The sequence below is a fragment of the Neophocaena asiaeorientalis genome, unplaced genomic scaffold, assembly GCF_003031525.2.
Source record: "Neophocaena asiaeorientalis asiaeorientalis breed wild unplaced genomic scaffold, Neophocaena_asiaeorientalis_V1.1 scaffold87, whole genome shotgun sequence".
Classification (NCBI taxonomy): Eukaryota; Metazoa; Chordata; class Mammalia; order Artiodactyla; family Phocoenidae; genus Neophocaena; species Neophocaena asiaeorientalis.
Window position 1 is genome coordinate 2748911 of NW_020175432.1, and position 18296 is coordinate 2767206.

Here is an 18296-nt window from a genome sequence, read left to right on the forward strand (position 1 = left end):
GCGTCCGGAGCCTGTGCTCCGCAACGGGAGAGGCCACAGCAGTGAGAGGCCCGCGCACCAAAAAAAAAAAAAAGAATCTGCCTTCCAATGCAGGGGACGCAGGTTCCATCCTTGGTTGGGGAACTAGGATCCCACATGCTTCGGGGCAACTAAGCCCGCACGCACCACAACTAGAGACCCCGTGTGCCGCAACGAAGATCCAATGCAGCCAAATAAATAAACATATTTTTTTTAAATGTAAGTTCTTAAAAAAAAAGATTTATCTTCCTTAATTTTGTTTTCTTCTTTTTAAGTTGCACGTGGAAACTGCTTCCCCCACCTCCCCCTCCTGCCACGACGTTCACAGCTTCTGAGGATTACCAGAACCCACTTCGCAAAAGGAGTATGGGAAAAAAAAGAAAATTGCTAGAAAATTATATGCATCTTTTTATTTCTTATTCTTTGTTTCTTTCTTTTTTAAATTTTAGCCACGTGGCTTGAAGGATCTTAGTTCCCTGATCAGACCTGCGCCCTCAGCAGTGAAAGCACAGAATCCTAACTACTGGACCGCCAGGGATCAGCACAAGCTGATCACATACCCTGCGACCCACCTCCCTCACTTGGCCTTGAAAAATGCTTTGCTGAAACCTTTCTGGGTGTTTGGGGTTTTTGAGCACAAGCCACGGGAGCCACCCTTCTCCTTGTATGGCACCTTACAATAAACCCTGCACTTTCCTTCACCACAACCTGGTGTCAGTAGATTGGCTTTACTGCACGTGGGTGAGCAGACCCGTTTGGTTCAGTAACGAAAGCACCCGCTCCATCTTCTAGTCTGAGCCCCCGAAAGGACTCACACATCTCAAGACCACCTGGAGAAAAAGGGGCATTCACCCTTTGAAACGCACATGTCTACCCAGATGTCACTCTGCCTGGCTCGTCCAAAAGGCCCATCCAGTCCCTGAACTGGCAGAGCCAAAAGGAAGGAGCCCCAAGAAGGCGCCATGGGGTCCCATGGGCTTCCACTCTCTCCAACCTCCCCCAAGGCCACACCCAGCAGGAGCTGGCAATGCGAAGAGTCTTGGAGATCCTAGGGGTGGGATCTGAATCCAGCTCCAGTCCTAGCCTCCCCCACCTGGCTGTCTGTGGCTAATCTCCCAGGGCTGTCAGGGTGGGAGCCCACAGAGAAATGCAGCTTCTTTCCCAAGCCAGCATGGTGGGTTCTGCTCTACTTAGCATATTTATTGAGCACCGATTCGTGCTGGGCCCTGTGCACAGCGGTGACCAAGTCAGATCAGGTCCTTGCCCTCCCAGGCTCACAGTCCAGAGGGAGACAGTCGGCAGCTGCACAAGTGTATGAATAAAAGTGAAATTACAGCAGTGACACGTGTTAGGAGAGATTGGGGTTGGCATGGAGAGAGAGTATGTGGAAGAAACTGGATAGACTGTGGGTTTGTTGATTGACTAAGCAATACATCACACTCATCTTTCCATATGCAAACAGCGCATTCTATTTAAAAAAATACTGTATAGTGCAGGTAATAAATTCAATATCCTGTGATAAACCATAACGGAAAAGAATATGAAAAAGAATGTATATATATATGTATAACTGAATCACTTTGCTGTACGGTAGAAATTAACACATCATTGTTAATCAACTATACAACAATAAAAAAAATAAAGATGCTCCATGAAGACACTCTGTGTGACCACATTGTTATCTATGTTAATACTCCTATTATATACTTTACCTTCCTTCCCAGGACTCACTGGGGCCCCAGTACTCTTTGATCCCCATTTTACAGATGAGGAAACTGAGGTTTGGAATGGGAAAATAACTCATCTGAGAGCAGGCACCACGTGAAGAACCAGGCAGAATTTGAACTCAGGCGATCTGGCTCTAACCACCACACTTGTTGCCCTCCATTCTCTCCCTAAGAATATTGCATAGAAATTTAAAAGGAAAAATTCTTCACAAATGAAATGTTTTTGTTTGTTTTGTTTCTTTGTTTGTTTGTTTTTACAACTCCGGGAAATAAGGTGTGGTACCTGAGTCCATTACATCGTACCGTCAATTTCCTGTTTTTTTTTTTTTTAATTAATTAATTAATTATTTATTTATTGGCTGCGTGGGGTCTTCGTTGCTGCACCCGGGCTTTCTCTAGTTGCGGCGAGCAGGGGCTACTCTTCGTTGCAGTGCACTGGCTTCTCGCTGCGTTGGCTTCTCTTGTTGCGGAGCATGGACTCTAGGCATGTGGGCTTCAGTAGTTGTGGCACGCGGGCTCAGTAGTTGTGGCTCCCGGGCTCTAGAGTGCAGGCTCAGTAGTTGCAGCGCACGGGCTTAGTTGCTCCGCCGTGTGTGGGATCTTCCTGGACCAGGGCTTGAACCTGTGTCGCCTGCATTGGCAGGAATATTCTTAACCACTGTGCCACCAGGGAAGCCCCAATATCCTGGTTTTGACAATGGTTTAGTTAAGTGTCCATGGAGAAGGAATTATTTTTGCAACTTTGTCAGTCTTAAAATATTTCCAAATAGGAAGTTAGAAAAGTTGAATGGTCTAAAGAATTGAAAGCAGGATCTCAAAAAGATACTTGTGTATCCATGTTCACAGCAGCATTACTCAGGATGGCCAAAAAGTGGAAGCAACCCAAGTGTCCACTGATGGATAGATGGATAAACAAAATGTGGCCCATTCATACAGTGGAATATTATTCAGCCTTAAAAAGGAAGGACATTCTGACACATGCTACTACATGGATGAACCTTGAGGACATTATGCTAAGTGAAATGAGCCAGTCACAAAAGGACAAATACTGTATGATTTTGCTCATATGAAATCCCTAGAAGTATTGAAATTCACAGTGAAAGAAAGTAGAATGGTGGGTGCCGGGGGCTGGGGTGGGGGGGGAATGGAGAGTTGTTTCGTGGGTACAGTTTCAGTTTTGCAAGATGAAAAGAGTTCTGAAGGTTGGTTGCACAGCAATGTGAAGAATGTACTTTTAACATTGCTGAACTGTACACTTGAAAATGGTCAATTTTATGGTTTTACCACAATTTAAAAAAATCGAGTGGTGTTTTTAAAAAAGAGAGTGTATCATCTTTATTTTCTTTTTTAAAAAATTTATTTATTATTTATTTTTGGCTGTGTTGGTTCTTTGTTGCTTTGTGCAGGCTTTCTCTATTTGCGGAGAGCAGGGGCTACTCTTTGTTTTGTTGCGTGGGCTTCTCGTTGTGGTGGCTTCTCTTGTTGCTGAGCATGGGCTCTAGGCATGTGGGCTTCAGTAGTTGTGGCTCGTGAGCTCTAGAGTGCAGGCTCAGTACTTGTGGCTCACGGGCTTAGTTGCTCCGTGGCATGTGGGATCTTCCCGGAACCCGTGTACCCTGCCTTGGCAGGTGGATTCTTAACCACTGAGCCACCAGGGAAGCCCTCGTCTTTTATTTCTGAGTAGTCCATGTATGTACACAGTGGAAGAAATGCTGAGGGTGTCTCCCCTCCACCCCCACTTTCACCTCCCCCATATTCTGGTTCCCTCCCCAAAGCCCCCACTGTTATCAATTTCTTACTCTTCCTTCCTCAGATATTTTCTGCATTTGCAAACACATTTTTCTTACTCTGACATTTGTTTTTCATTCCATCAGTGCTTCCACGCTGTTTCTTTTTTAATCATTGTGATAAAATACACATAACACTTACCACTTCAACCATTTTAAAGTGTATGATCCAGGGACTTCCCGGTGGCGCAGCGGTTAAGAGTCTGCCTGCCAATGCAGGGGACACGGGTTCGAGCCCTAGTCTGGGAAGATCCCACATGCCGCGGAGCAACTAAGCCTGTGTGCCACAACTACTGAGGCTGCGCTTTACAGCCCGCAAGCCACAACTTCTGAAGCCCGTACTCCTAGAGTCCGTGCTCCGCAACAAGAGAAGCCATCACAATGAGAAGCCCGCGCACCGCAATGAAGAGTAGCCCCCCGTTCGCCACAACTAAAGTCCACATGCAGCAATGAAGACCCAACGCAGCCAATAAATTAATAAAAATACAATTAAAAAAATAAAGTATACGATCCAGTGGCATTAAATACATTCACCATGCTGTGCAACCATTGCCTCTTATATAGTTCCAGAACACTTCCATCACCCCCAAAAGAAACCCTGTCCGCATTAGCAGTCACTTCCCACCTCCCCTCCTGCAGGCTCTGGCGACCACTAATCTGCTTTCTGTCTCTGAATTTTCCTGTTCTGGACATTTCATATCAATGGAATCATACAGTATGTGGCCTTATGAGTCTGGCTTCTTTCACTCAGCCTGATGTTTTAAGGTTCATCCATGCAGTAGCATGTGTCAGTGCTTCATTCCTCTTCACTGTTGAGTAATATTCCATTGTATGAATGGACCACGGTTTGTTTCTTTAACTGTTGATGAACATTTGTTTTCTTTTCTTCTGGCGATTGTGAATAGTGCTGTCATGAACTTTCACCTATAATATTTGGAGACCTATTTAATTATTTTGGCTTTATCCCTAGGAGTGGAATTGCTGGGGCCTATGGTAACCATGTTTAACTTCTTGAGGAACTGCCAAACTTTTCCACAGTAGCTGCACCACTTTTCTGCACTTGGCTTTCCAATGTAACCATCTTGGTTTTTTAAATAAAGAGCTCTCCATCCCTCACCCTCCCTTCACCTCACCCCTCACAGGCATTGAGCTACTTCTTACACTGTTGCAAAGCCAGACTGTGTCTCTCTCTGTGAACACACAACTTAGCCCCATCTAGCCAGCTTTCTTTGGCCCTTCTTGTGCTTCCTTGGACTTTGGTCCTGCTTTTCCTTCCCCAAGGACTCACCCACTTATTTCTGATCCAAATCCCAGCCCCTTCCATGTGTGACTTGGGACGAGCGGCTTAGCTGCTCTGGGTCCCTTTTCCTTACTTGCAAAATGGGAGAAGAATAGTTCCTCTCTCCGAAGATTTGTGATATTAAAAAAGAGAACATCAGTGATGTGCTTAAACAGGGCCTGCATCCAGTGAATACTAACTTTTACCCCCGTCACTCTCGGCAGTAGCATGGGACTCAGTTTTTCTGATCACGGCTAACTCGGTGTCATCAATTTCCTTTTTTTTTTTTTTTTCCCCATTGCAATGGGGGGGAAATGAAACCCTCTGTGGTTTCCCTCTCTTCACATCCCCAGCTTCTAGCAATACATGCACTTTGTACCAGACACTTATTACATGTTTGAGTTATAAAACCAGATTCCTGGTGAGATTTTTCTTCTGTTCTTTTCTTCTACTTGGCTGAGGTCTCGCTCCCACGGCTGGCCCAGGCTGGATTTCAGACTTTCTGAATTCTACCTGAAACTGCCAGAGACCAAAATAGCCACTGAGTGTGTGACCTCTGGTCTGAGCTTGCAAACAAGGCTGCTGGGCAGTTCAGAGAACATTGCTTTGGATATTCTGAGGCCTGGGCCAGAGGCAGACGGTCCTTGGTCAGCACCCTGACTAATCTGGGCCAAAGCTGCTTGGAATGAGATGTCAGTGACCCACGTCCAAGGTCCAGTCCTGTTTCTAAGGATGTGGCCAGAAACTCAGCCGTATTTTTTGGCTATATTTGGAAGAATGCTAGCCTCTGCTGAATGTGGGTTGGGGACCTACTGTGTGCCAGGCACAAGGCTCTAATGGAGACATAACCCTTTTCTGGAAGTCAGGGCAGGAAAAGGGAAATAAACCAGAAAAGCAGTGTCGGGCTTCCCGGGTGGCCCAGTGGTTAAGAATCTGCCTGCCAATGCAGGGGACACGGGTTCGAGCCCTGGTCTGGGAAGATCCCACATGCCGGGGAGCAACTAAGCCCGCGAGCCACAACTACTGAGCCCGCGTGCCTAGAGCCTGTGCTCCGCAACAAGAGAAGCCCCCGCAATGAGAAGCCCGCACACCACAATGAAGAGTAGCCCCCACTCACCGCAACTAGAGAAAAGCCCACGACGCGCAGCCCTAAATAAATAAATAAATAAAAATTAAAAAAAGAAAAGCAGTGCCTATAAAGGAATGATTTCTGAATGTGATTGCTGCTCTGAGAAACAAGGAAATGAGATGGATCTACTGGGGTGGTGGTGAGTTGGGGTGGGGGATTTCAGCCAGGGTGAGGAGGACCCCTAGGAGGAGGTGATGTTCCAGCTAAGCCCTGAAGAAGCAACTAGTTTTGCAGGAACCTGTAGGGTATGTTCCAGGCAGAAGAAACAGCAAGTGGTGCAAAGGCCCTAAAGTGAGACTGTGTTGGGTGGGCCCTTGGAGGACTGCTGGGTCTAGAGCAGCTGTGTTTGGGGAGAAGGAGGGAGGGCAGGCCCAGGTATCTGGGGCTACGTCAGCCTCCTTAGCAACACAGGAGCCTGCTTTGGGCACCACCCAGCTGTGGGTGCCCGGTTTTCACCTTATTTCATCCCTCCCTCAAACTCCTGGCTTGAATGCCGCATCTGTGACCCCAGGAGGATTTAGGTGAATGGCCTTCCGAACTATGCCTCAGTTTCCTCATCTGTAAAAGGGGCCGAATAATGGAGCCTTGCTCACAGGGAGGTGGGGGGCACCGATATAACTCACAGCAAGCGATCGGTGAACTTTGTGGAATGCATAACAGGCTCGTCCCCAGCGTGTGACTCGAGTTCAAGCGGCCACAGCCTGCAGGACGAACTGTCCCCATCGTACGGGTGGGTAAACTGAGGTTGGGGAGTGGGGGCAACCACGCACTACTGTGGGGAGAGTTAGGGATGGGGCGTGCACTCTGCGTCTTGGTCGCGGGGACGCGCACGCCCAGCGGCCCGGCCGGGGGCGGGGCCAGGGCGGGGCGGGGCCGGGCTAAGCGGGGCCGGAAGAAGCGCGGTGGCCCGGGTGGGGCAGGTGCTAGAAGTCTTCCCAGGTTTGGAAGATGTCATCGCCCGCGGGAGCCCAGCTCAGTCCGCGCGACAGAGAAAGTGGAGAAGGGGGCGCCCCTGTGGTCCCACTGTCAGGAGTCGGGGCAGGCAAGGACGTGGGTGTCCTGCCAAGTGCCCCACACGGAGCAGGCCCCTCTGCCCTCCTTCCTTCCCCGGTTGGGGACAGGGACCCTCCGGGCACTTGTTTGTTGTGTCTGCCCGGCCGGCAGGCTGGACTGGACTCCTCCCTGCCCCTCCCGAGGTCGGGTTTGTCACCACCCCCGGTCCCAGGGGACAAAGGTCGATTTGCGGGCAGGAAGTGCCCCGTGATAAGTTAATCTCTTGCCAGCCACTGCTCCCCGAGCCCTGCGCTAACGGGGGGGCTGCTCCCCTCAGGCACGGGCAGGTGAAGTTTGGGGAACCTCGGGTGCCCGGCCGTTCTTCCGCTTGTCCCAAGGACTGTCTTGGTCAAAATCTTTCCTGCCTGGGCTGTTTGTGGGTGAGCCTGGACCCCTGCCCCACTGTCACCGACTCCCCAAAACTAACTGCTTCTCCTCTAGGAGACTCCACCTCGGAGCCTCGTGTGCGGTCAATTTCTGCCAGGCCTCTGGTCGGGGTGGGGGGTGGTGCGGTACTTTGACCCTGTCAGGAGGGTCAGAGTGAGAAATCCAGCTAAGGTTCGAACAGGTATATTGTGGTCCAGGGAGGTTTGGGCTGGTCCTGGAATTCCCAGGAATATGGAAGAAGCCACTTATCTGACAAACAGGTGTGTCAAGTTGCCAGAGGGTCACTTTCCCCTGCAGCCCTCCTATATCTGCTTATTTATTACTTTAGTCCTGACTCAGCAGGCAGCCACGGGACTGGGCATTTTTCTTGCATGAGCTCGTTAAATCTTTACTGCCTCCATTTTGCAGAGGGGGAAACTGAGGCTCACAGAGGTCACCTTGTTTGTAAGTGGCTGAGCTGGGACTCGTACTTGGTCCATGCAGGAGGAGGAAAGGGGTGGAGAGGTTCTGACCCTACTTGGGGGCCCCCTGCTGATCCAGGGAACAGTACCCTCCCAGGGCCATGATACCACTTGGGACACTTGGCCCAACTGGAGTGACCCATGGTTCAATGACAGCCTTTCTTAGAGAGGTTTATTTATTAGAGAGGTTTATTTTTTATGTGTGTTGGGGGCGATTAGAAGAGGGAGGCCACAGACTTTCGTGGGTCTGTGTTTGAATCTGTGCTCTTCTGTCTTCTTGCTGTGAGACCTTGGGCAGCTGGCTTCACCTCTCTGTACCTCAGTCCCAGCTCCTCTAAAATGGGCCCAGGAAACACCCGTGCCTGAAAGAGAGGCACAGGGAGGCTGAATGCCACAGGGCATGCAGAGCACTTAGCACATCCTCAGGTGAGAATCTGGTTTGTAAATGGGGCCTGGAGTTTGAGTGAGTAGGGAGGACGGTGGTGGGATGATGTCTGGACAGCCTGACCTGGGAGATATACACATGCATCCCTTAAGGGCCATTCCTTATCAGGTGATGATTCACAGACCGCCTGTGGCCCTGCAGTTCCAGAGTCCAGGGAGGAGGCACAAAGACAATGATAAAATTATATTATATTTGGGGGTCAGGGATAGGGGAAGAAATCGGGAAGGGAACAAGGCCAGCCTTTTCTGGGGCAAAAGGAGGGCACTGGCCTCTTGCTGGGCATGAAGGTCAGGTGAAAGTGAGGACGAGAAAGGACTCACAGCTTCTGTTAAGAGCAGACAAGTTTGTGTGATGGAGGGCTCTGAAGGGCCACTGAGTGCATCCCAAACTTGGGACCAGGCCCCCGACATTGTCCCAGGTGGCAGCTGCTCCCAAAGCTCCCTGCTCCATTCCCCTGGATGAAAGCAGCAGCCTGTGTCTGGGCAGGCCAGGAGGGGCTGCTGGGTGGTGACATGCTGCTTTTCTTATTTTTTTCAGGGTTCGGCCCCTTTGGGGAACACACTGTGAATGCCAGCTGGATTGCAGTCCAGGTAACTGGATCCAGAGGGGAGGAATCAGGCTTGGGGCTGGGCTTCCCCTGGAAATACTTGACACCAAAGAAAGGAAGTAACCTACGAAGAGAACGTCTCCTGTGAAGCTTCCTGAGAGATATTTAAGTCTGATATACACTTCCTCTCAGATAGTTACCACTGTAGCTTGCGTTTGTTGAGTGCTTGCTCTGCGCCAAGCGTTTTTTGCTGCCCAGCATGCTGAATTCTCCCAACAACCCTTAGGTGCAGTTATTCTTGTGCCTACTTTATGGATGAGGAAACTGAGGCACAGAGAGAGTTATCTGAGGTCATCCAGTTCAGAAACCAGAGTGGCATTTCTTCGGAAGTATCCCATGCCACAGCCAGGTTTTGGGGGACCAGGCAGGGATATTGGGGGATGTATTAACCTTGTAGAGGGGGTGCAGTGACCCTCAGTGTTGCTTCCTGGCAGCTGGAGGAAGCAAAGGCTGCATATTGCGAGGGAGGAGGTCTCTCCCGCTGTCCTGAGCCTTCCAGTTTCTTTGTCAGCTGGGGCATTTGGAGGGACAGACTGGGGAACAATGGGCAGAGAGAAAGAGAGAAAAGTTTCCTCCTTATATAAATCAGATCTGCACGGACCAGAGCCAAGCTCGTGTTAATCCTAGCCCATTAGCTTCTTGATTTAAAGCATCCCCTGCTTTCCACTCCAGAGCCCTGAATTCGGAGAAAAATCCAAGCTGAAACCTCAGTGTGTCTATTCCCAGTTGGAGTGCCCCACCTTTTTTGTTACCCTTCTTCCAGACCTCAAAATCTTGGCCACATTCCTCTCCCTTTTTAAAAATTTTCACCCCGCTTTGCTAGCAGAACAGAGGGACAGGATCCCCGGGATTCCGCAGATGGGAGCATGTCTGAGGCCCTGCTCGTCGCACCCGCTCCCTGGAGCCCCAGACAAAAAGGAAACAGCGTGTTTCTGAAGACGTGTGTGTCTGGCTTTGTGCAAGTTTCAGACAGGAGTCTTCACGGGGCTGAGTGGACACAAAGCCGTGTGTCTGAATTCCTGGGCCCCAGACACTATGATCTGCATCTAAATAGGAGAAAAATCAATTAAACAATCTTTGGAAATCCCTCTGAGCTTTGGGACTCAGATGGTGGAAGATGGCAGCTTTTCATCCTGCTGCCGGTGGGGACATACCCCTTATATTTCAGTCACCCATCTCTCCAGACCTCACCTCTAGAAGACTCTCAGTTTTCTTCCTCAACTTTATGAGACAAGAAGAGAGAATTCTCCACCATTCCCCAGCTAAAAAATGCCAACCTTCCCAGATCCAATTGTTTCCCTTAAAAAAGCAACAACAACAAAAAAACTGGAGTTGCCCATACATACCGAGTGCGCACAGCAGTGTTAGCCCATGAAATTTGACACGTGTACCTCCGCAGCACCTGAGTCCAGATCAAGACCTAGAACATTCTCAGCCCCTTCTCTGTTCTTCCCCATTGCAGAAGCCCCTTGTGTCCTTTCCCAGCTACTCCCACTGCACCTGCCAACCCCACTCCCGGGTGTAAACCTCTCTGCTGACTTTATGGCCTCCACAGGTGCGTTTTACCTGTTCTAGAACTTGGTGTCAATGGAATTGCACTTGGGTCCCATGCCTTCTGCACAGCAGAGCATCTGCCGGATCCACCCATGGGGTGGCTAGGAGCCGCTGGTGGTGCTTTTCAGTTACTCTGGGTAAAACAGATTTGCCCATGGAAAGGGTGTAGTCATCGGATGGGTCAAATCCGTCCCTCAAGAAAATATGCCTCAGAGTGTTCTTGGTGTGATCCAGACATGAGTTGTGGGCAACCATTGATGTCTGTCACCTCAAGCTGAAGACGGGTGTTTGGTGAGGCGGAGTGAGCAGCTGTTACTTCCTGTCCCAACTGATTTTTCTGAAGCTCGAGTTGCCACCTGTGGAAGGAACTCCTTCTCCTCTGCCAGGGACCAACTCACTTCTCTCTGTCTGTCTCTCCCCTTCTCTCTGTTTCTCTGTCACTCTCAGTCTCTCTCTGGGTGTGTCTCTCTGTCTCTCTCTGGGTGTGTCTCTCTCTCCCTCTCCCACCTCCTTCTCTCTCTCTCTCGCTCGCTCGCTCGCTCGCTCGCTCGCTCTCATCGCTCCTTTCTTTCTGTCTCTCTCCTCTCTTATCTGACCTTCCTTCTTCATGCCCTGGGTGAACTGGCGCCCCACCAGCCACATTCTGGAGGTTGGAGTTCTGGGGACAGAGGGGCACCCCTCCTTTCCTCTTTCCCAGGAAAAAATGCCACTGCCCCTGGCACCCCACACAGGAGGGACTGCATTTTTCAAGTCTCCTGTCTCCCCGCAGGTCTTGGGTGGTGGGAGTGGGATGCTGGCTGCGGGTCTTTCTCGCCCTAGGAGGCTCAGGTGGGTGTTGAGGGCTTGGACCCCCTTGGCTTGGGGCCATCTGTAGGCTTCTCTGCCCAAGTGGGGCAAGGAGGAGTCGGGTCACAGGTCCTGGTGACATCACAGGACAATTACTGCCACAGTGAGTCTAGACAGACCTGCTAAGGATATTAACCAGGGAACAAAGCGGGTCTTTGTTATGGGGTCAAGGGAATCGGTCAGACGTAGCCGCGCGGCGGGGTCTTGTCAGGTAGATGGGGTGTAGACAATGTGTTGTCTGGGGTGCACACGCCCCGTTACTTTCACAGTCCGTGCTTGGCGGCTGTGCTGGCTGCAGATTGTCGTGGGACTTGGGGTGCGCTGCTACCCTCCCCCCAGGAGAACTGTCCAGCCCTTTTGGAGCAGAAAGTGGTCAGAGGCCAAGAATTTCGCTTGATTACGGGCCACCTACTTCTCTTAACTTCAGATGAATGGTACAGCTGCTCCTCCCCCTCCATTGCCCTTATTAAAATTGGGGTATCATTTGTCTAAAAACATGTACAGATCTTCAGTGCCCCCATCACTTTGGTGAGAAGTATTTATGCCCATGTCACCAGTACTTCGATCAAGGTGGTTGATTCCCATCAACCCAGAACATTCTTTCCTGCTACCCCACCCCCCGCCCCCCCATCGCTCCTCCGCTGCTTCCTGAGCTCCGTCACCGCAGATGAGTTTTGCCTGGTCTCAAGCTGCAAAGAAATGAATGGGATGGCACAGCCTCTGTGTTCCTCTGGCACCGGCCGCTTTTTCTAAACCTGTATTGGTGTGTGTGTGTGTGTGTGTGTGTGTGTGTGTGTGTGTGTGGCGGGGGGACAACTGTCTCCTTTCCCGACCCACCCCTCCTCCCATTGGCACTGACACTGGGGGCTTCAGGGTTTGCTCCCTAAGAGTAAAGCAACAAGGATGCCCCTCTCAGGATCTCTAGCGGGCATGTGGACGCCTGTCTGTGGGGATGCTGGCCACGGGGTGTGTATATTTCTTTGATGGTGGGTTTCTTAGTTTATTTTTTTCCCCCAGATAGGGAGATGGTAGGTGGGGACCCAGAGGACATGAGGAGGAAAGGTTAGGACAAGAAGGTGACTCACTCCATGGCTCCCTGGTGGCACCAGGTCATTTCCTACTGTCAAAAGTCGATGTGGGCGATTCTTCCCACTAATGGCTTGGTAAACATCACCCAGTGGGAGAGACCCTTGAGTTACTCTGGGCGGGCAGTGGTGCTCAGCATGTAGCACCTGTTCTGCTGGGTGAAGGGAGAGGGGCAGAGACAGGATCCATAAGGCGGGGCTGCTGCCCTGAGCTGGGGGTCCGACCTTGGCGTATCACATGTCGTGGCCACCGGGAGGGTTACTGTGCCGTATAGAGGGTTCCTTGACTTGGTCACTAACCGAGTTAGTAGCATCCTCAGTACCCCACCCCCCCTGCCCATAGAGATTCTTCCACCAAATTGACTTGCCTGGGCATATGGGTGGCCTGTCCCGTGGACAGCTTTGGGGATAACTCCCTGAGTGAAACTCTGAACAAATAAAGATGATCCTTTTAAGTCCTCACTTAACCTGGGAGATGGATTCTTTTCATTACTGGACTTTCATCATGTTGCCAGAAAGCACTGCCAGGGCCATGGGGAAAAGAAACGGGAGGGGGCAGGGAACTTTCAAGCTGTGGGGGACAGGAGGGTAAGAAAAAGTTGGGTCGTGGTTGACAGGATGTAAAGATAGATGAGATTATTTACCTTATGCTGAGATGTCTTTGCTGGAGACTTCTCCTCCCAGCCACGGCAGGAGAGGATGAAAAAGAAGTCCTTTCACACCCAGATTCCCGAAGTGTTAACATTATATTACATTTGCTCTTTCTCTACAGATAAATAGGTAGGTAGCTAAATATAGTTTAAAAATGTTTTTGACTTCCAAGTCATTTTTTAAACTGTGGTAAAATATATATAACATAAGCTTTACCACCTTAACCATTATTATTAAGTGTACAGCTGAGTGGCATTAAGTACCTTCACATTGTTTTGCAGCCATCACCATCATTGGTTTCCAGAACTTTTTCATCTTCCTAAACTGAAACCCTGTCCCCATTAAACACTAACAGCTCATTCCTCACTCTCCCGGCTCCTGGCAGCTACCACATTCTCCTTTCTGTCTCTATGGATCTGACTGTGCTAGGGACCTCATATAAATGCAGGCATACAGTTTTGTGCTTTTGCGCCTGGCTTATTTCATTTAGCACGATGTTTTCAAGGTTCATTCGTGTTGTAGCATGTGTCAGGATTTCCTTCCTCTTGAAGGTTGATGTAGATCCCATTGCCTGGTCGCAAGCTGTATATACCACATTTTGCTTATCCATTAATTGGTCAGTAGACACTCGGGTTGCTTCTACTTCTTAGCTCTTCTGAATAATGCAGCCATGAACATGGGCCCACAAATATCTCTTCAAGATCCTGCTTTCAGTCCTTGTGGGTATAGACCCTGAAGTGGAATGACTGGATCCTATGGTAATTCTGTGTTTAATATTTTGAGGAACTGTTGTGCTGTGTGTCATTTAGGGGTCAGTTGCAGCCATGATACTCCTCTATCCCTAAATAAGTCACCGTGTGTTTCCTAAAACACAGCCTCAGCACAGTGGTCAAAATCAGGCTTATTGGACATTGATACAATTCTGTAATCTACAGACCTTATTCAGATTTTGCCAACCACCCTGTTAATGTCCTTCACAGCAGAAGAAAGTTCCAGATTATATGTAGGGTTCAGTTGTCCCATTTCTTTAATCCCCTGTGGTCTGGAAAATTCCTCAGTCTTCCTTTGTGTCTCATGGCATGACATGTTTGTTAAGAACTGCTCAGTCCTTTGGAGAGTGTCCGTCAGGGTGGCTCCTCCAGTGTTTCCTCATGACTAGATGGAGGCTGTGTGTGTATTGGGGGCAGGAATCCCACAGAAGTAATGTTGTGTCCTTCTCCGCGCATCATATCAGGAGGCACTGGTTACATTTTCTGATTTTTTTTTTTTTTTGCGGTACGTGGGCCTCTCACTGCCGTGGCCCCTCCCGTTGCGGAGCACAGGCTCCGGACGCGCAGGCTCAGCGGCCATGGCTCACGGGCCCAGCCGCTCCGCGGCATGTGGGATCTTCTCGGAGCGGGGCACGAACCCGCGTCCCCTACATCGGCAGGCGGACTCTGAACCACTGCGCCACCAAGGAAGCCCGAGGCACTGGTTATATTGCTGGGTCTCATTCTTGGTATCATTGACCTTGATCACTTGCTAAAGGTGAGGTCTGATGGATTTCTTCTTTGCAAAGTTACTATTTTGCCCTTTGTGATGAAAAAGTATCCGTAGAGAGATACTTTGAGACCCTGTAAAGAGATACTTTGAGACCATATTAGCATCCCCTGGTGAGTCTCACCTGAATCAGTTATTATTTTAGTATGATGCTTGCCAGATGATGGTTTTCTGATTCCATCTTGCCTTCGACACTTTTTAAGACCTTCTGTGAGTTTATTTGTATCTGCGTGGACTTATGGGTACCGTCTTCAACAGATGATAATCTCTTAATTTTTTTTTAATTTTTATTTTATACCGGAGTATAGTTGGTTTACAGTGTTGTGTTAGTTTCAGGTCTACAGCAAAGTGATTCAGTTATACATATATCTATTATTTTTCAGATTCTTTTCCTGTATAGGTTATTACATCCTTCTCTCTTAATTTTGATGTTCAAATTGTCCCCGATTTGGCCCATGGCAGCCCCTTCAGGCTGGCTCCTGTATCATCCTTGAGCACTTCTTTCCTTTTTGGTTTCAGGCTCACTTTTTGGAAATGCATTTTTTTTAACTCTATTTTTTTATTCAAACAGAAAGTCACACAAATTATAATCATCCTCATCAGTTCACTCAGTCCCATGTAATTGATTGTTTTTCATCTTGATCTTTTGTTAGCACTTTTATGAATTCACCAGTTTTCCATTAGAGTTCTGAAAATGCTTATTCATTCAGTTCAGCAGTATAGTCAGTTACCAGAAACCTGTACTTGTCAGAGCCTTTTCCATGAATTCTTTGAAGATGAAACCCTTTTATAGGAACATTTTTTTTTTTTTTTTTTTGGTGGCACGCGGGCCTCTCACTGTTGTGGCCTCTCCCGTTGCGGAGCACAGGCTCCGGACGCGCAGGCTCAGCGGCCATGGCTCACGGGTGCAGCCGCTCTGCGGCACGTGGGATCCTCTTGGACCGGGGCACGAACCCGCGTCCCCCGCATCGGCAGGCGGACCCCCAACCACTGTGCCACCGGGGAAGCCCAAGCCAAGTGTGTTTGACTTTAGCCTCTTTGGGCCAAGTGCTCACTTTTTCTTTTTCACTCTTGAAAACATAATTGAATGTGGCCTTTTATGTCTCCTTTCACTCAGCATAACATTTTCAAGGTCCGTCCCTGTTGTAGCATGAATCAATGCTTCACTCCTTTCCGTGGCTGTGTTGGGTCTTTGTTGCTGCGTGCAGGCTTTCTCTAGTTGCAGCGAGCGGGGGCTACTCTTCGTTGCAGTGTGCGGGCTTCTCATTGCAGTGTCTTCTCTTGTTGTGGGGCACAGGCTATAGGCACGTGGGCTTCAGTAGTTGTTGCATGTGGGCTCAGTAGTTGTGGCTCGTGGGCTCAGTAGTTGTGGCTCGCAGGCTCTAGAGCGCAAGCTCAGTAGTTGTGGTGCACGGGCTTAGTTGCTCCGCTGCATGTGGGATCTTCCCAGACCAGGGCTCGAACCCGTGTCCCCTGCATTGGCAGGCGGATTCTTAACCACTGTGCCATCAGGGAAGTCCCCACTTTCCTTAAAAATGAAAAGTTTGAAAATAAAATGAAAAGTTTGTGTATCCCCATTTCCCCTACATGTTCAAGACCCTGATAAAGGGACACAGCTCATCATTTAAGGGAAACGAGGAGGACCCCAGATTGGGTGCCTTCACATATCTGGGTCCTTCCTCCTGCCCAGGCAGTTGGGAATTTGAAATTCCTGCAAATTATGTGTGTGTGGAGGGCTTGGAAGTGGATATTTACTCTGTAGATTTTTATTTCACTTCATTTCATTTCTTTTTTTTTTTTTTTTTGGCCATGCTGTACGGCATGTGGGATCTTGGTTCCCCAACCAGGGATTGAACCTGAGCCCCCTGCAGTGGAAGCTCAGAGTCTTAACCACTGGACCTCCAGGGAAGTCCCATACTCCGTAGATTTTAGGTTTTCCATTGAGATTGAGAGAAAAGGCAGAAAGGAATTCCAGAAAGTTGTGGAGGATTTAAAATTGGAATCTGGGGCTTCCCTGGTGGTGCAGTGGCTGAGAGTCTGCCTGCCGATGCAGGGGACACGGGTTCGTGCCCCGGTCCAGGAAGATCCCACATGCCGCGGAGCGGCTGGGCCCGTGAGCCATGGCCGCTGAGCCTGCGCGTCCGGAGCCTGTGCTCCGCAACGGGAGAGGCCACAACAGTGAGAGGCCCGCGTACCGCAAAAAAACAAAAAACAAAACAAACAAACAAAAAAACACAACAACAACAAAATGGAATCTGACAGTTCCCAGCTTTCAACAAATGAAGTACAGTTGGTAAAGAGCCAAATTCAAAATCTCCAATGGAGAGAGTCTGGTGCACAGGGAACGGCTTGGGCTGCAGGGAGTAATGTGCTCAGATCCTGGACTCAGGGGCAGAGGCCCGAGGGAAGCTGTTTGTCTTCCTGTTAAGAGGCTCCTGACGGACTTCCCTGGCAATCCAGTGGTTGAGACTTTGCCTTCCAATGCAGGGGGTGCGGGTTCACTCCCTGGTTGGGGAGCTAAGATCCCACATGCCTCACGGCCCAAAACACAAAAACATAAAACAGAAGCAATATTGTAACAAATTCAATAAAGACTTTTAAAAAAGTGGTTCAGGGCTTCCCTGGTGGCGCAGTGGTTGAGAGTCCGCCTGCCAATGCAGGGGACATGGGTTCGTGCCCCGGTCCGGGAAGATCCCACATGCCGCGGAGCGGCTGGGCCCATGAGCCATGGCCGCTAAGCCTGCGCGTCCGGAGCCTGTGCTCCGCAACGGGAGAGGCCACAACAGTGAGAGGCCCGTGTACCACACACACAAAAAAAGTTCACATTAAAAAAAAAAAATTAACAGGCTTCTGAGAGCCCCTGGTGTCAGCACACAGCAGATGCCTTTAGGGTCTGTGTTCAGGGAGCCATTCAAAGGTAAGGAGACTGATATAGACTGTAGCTTCCTGCTTTCTCTTTTTTCAAATTGTGATAAAATATACATAACATAAAATTTACCATTTGAACAATTTGTAAGTGTACAGCTGAGTGGCATTAAGTACATTCACACTGTCGTACGCCCATCACCATCATCCGTCTCCAGAGCTTGTTCATCTTCCCAAAATGAAATCCTGTCCCCATTAAACACTAACTGCCCATTCTCCCCGCCCCCCAGTCCCTGGTGCCCGTCATTCTACTTTCTGTCTTTATGAGTCTGACTGCTCTAGCGACCTCATATAAGTGAAATCATATAGCTTTTGTTCTTCTGTGTCTGGCTTCTTTCATTCAGCATAATGTTTTCAAGGTTCATCCACGTTGTAGCATCTGTCAGAATTTCCTTCTTCTTTAAGGCTGAATAGTATTCTGTTGTATGGATATACCAAATTTAATTAGTCCATTCATTAGCTGATGGACATATGGGTTGTTTCCATCTTTTGGCTATTGTAAATAATGCTGCTATGAACAAGGATATACAAAGATCTGTTCAAGATCCTGCTTTCAGTTCTTTTGGATATATACCTGGATGTGGAGTTGCTGGATCATATGGTAATTCTATGTTTAATTTTTTGTGGAACCACCAAGCTGTTTTTCCACAGGGGCTGCACCATTTTACATTCCCACCAGCAGTGCACAAGTGTTCCAGTTTCTCTGCATCTTTGCCAACACTTGTTACTTTCCAATTTTTTAAGATATGCTGGTGGGTGTGAAATAATATCTCACTGTGGTTTTGATGTGCATTTCCCTAATG

General features: G+C 49.1%; 1 protein-coding gene across 3 annotated transcripts in view; it reads left to right on the forward strand.

Moving 5' to 3' along the window:
- The first annotated feature begins 8680 nt into the window (after nt 1–8680).
- Nucleotides 8681–18296, forward strand: part of PGPEP1 (pyroglutamyl-peptidase I) — a 58738-nt gene continuing 49122 nt past the window's right edge. Inside the window, exon 1 of one of the 3 annotated variants that reach the window (XR_003006227.1) lies at nt 8681–8876. Coding sequence is in view for 2 of the 3 variants with exons in the window: in XM_024767546.1 (XP_024623314.1) it covers nt 8745–8876 (132 nt within the window). In the remaining variant the exon portion in view is untranslated. The remainder of the gene's footprint in view (nt 8877–18296) is intronic. The other 2 variants (XM_024767546.1, XM_024767545.1) reach the window with 2 other exon arrangements.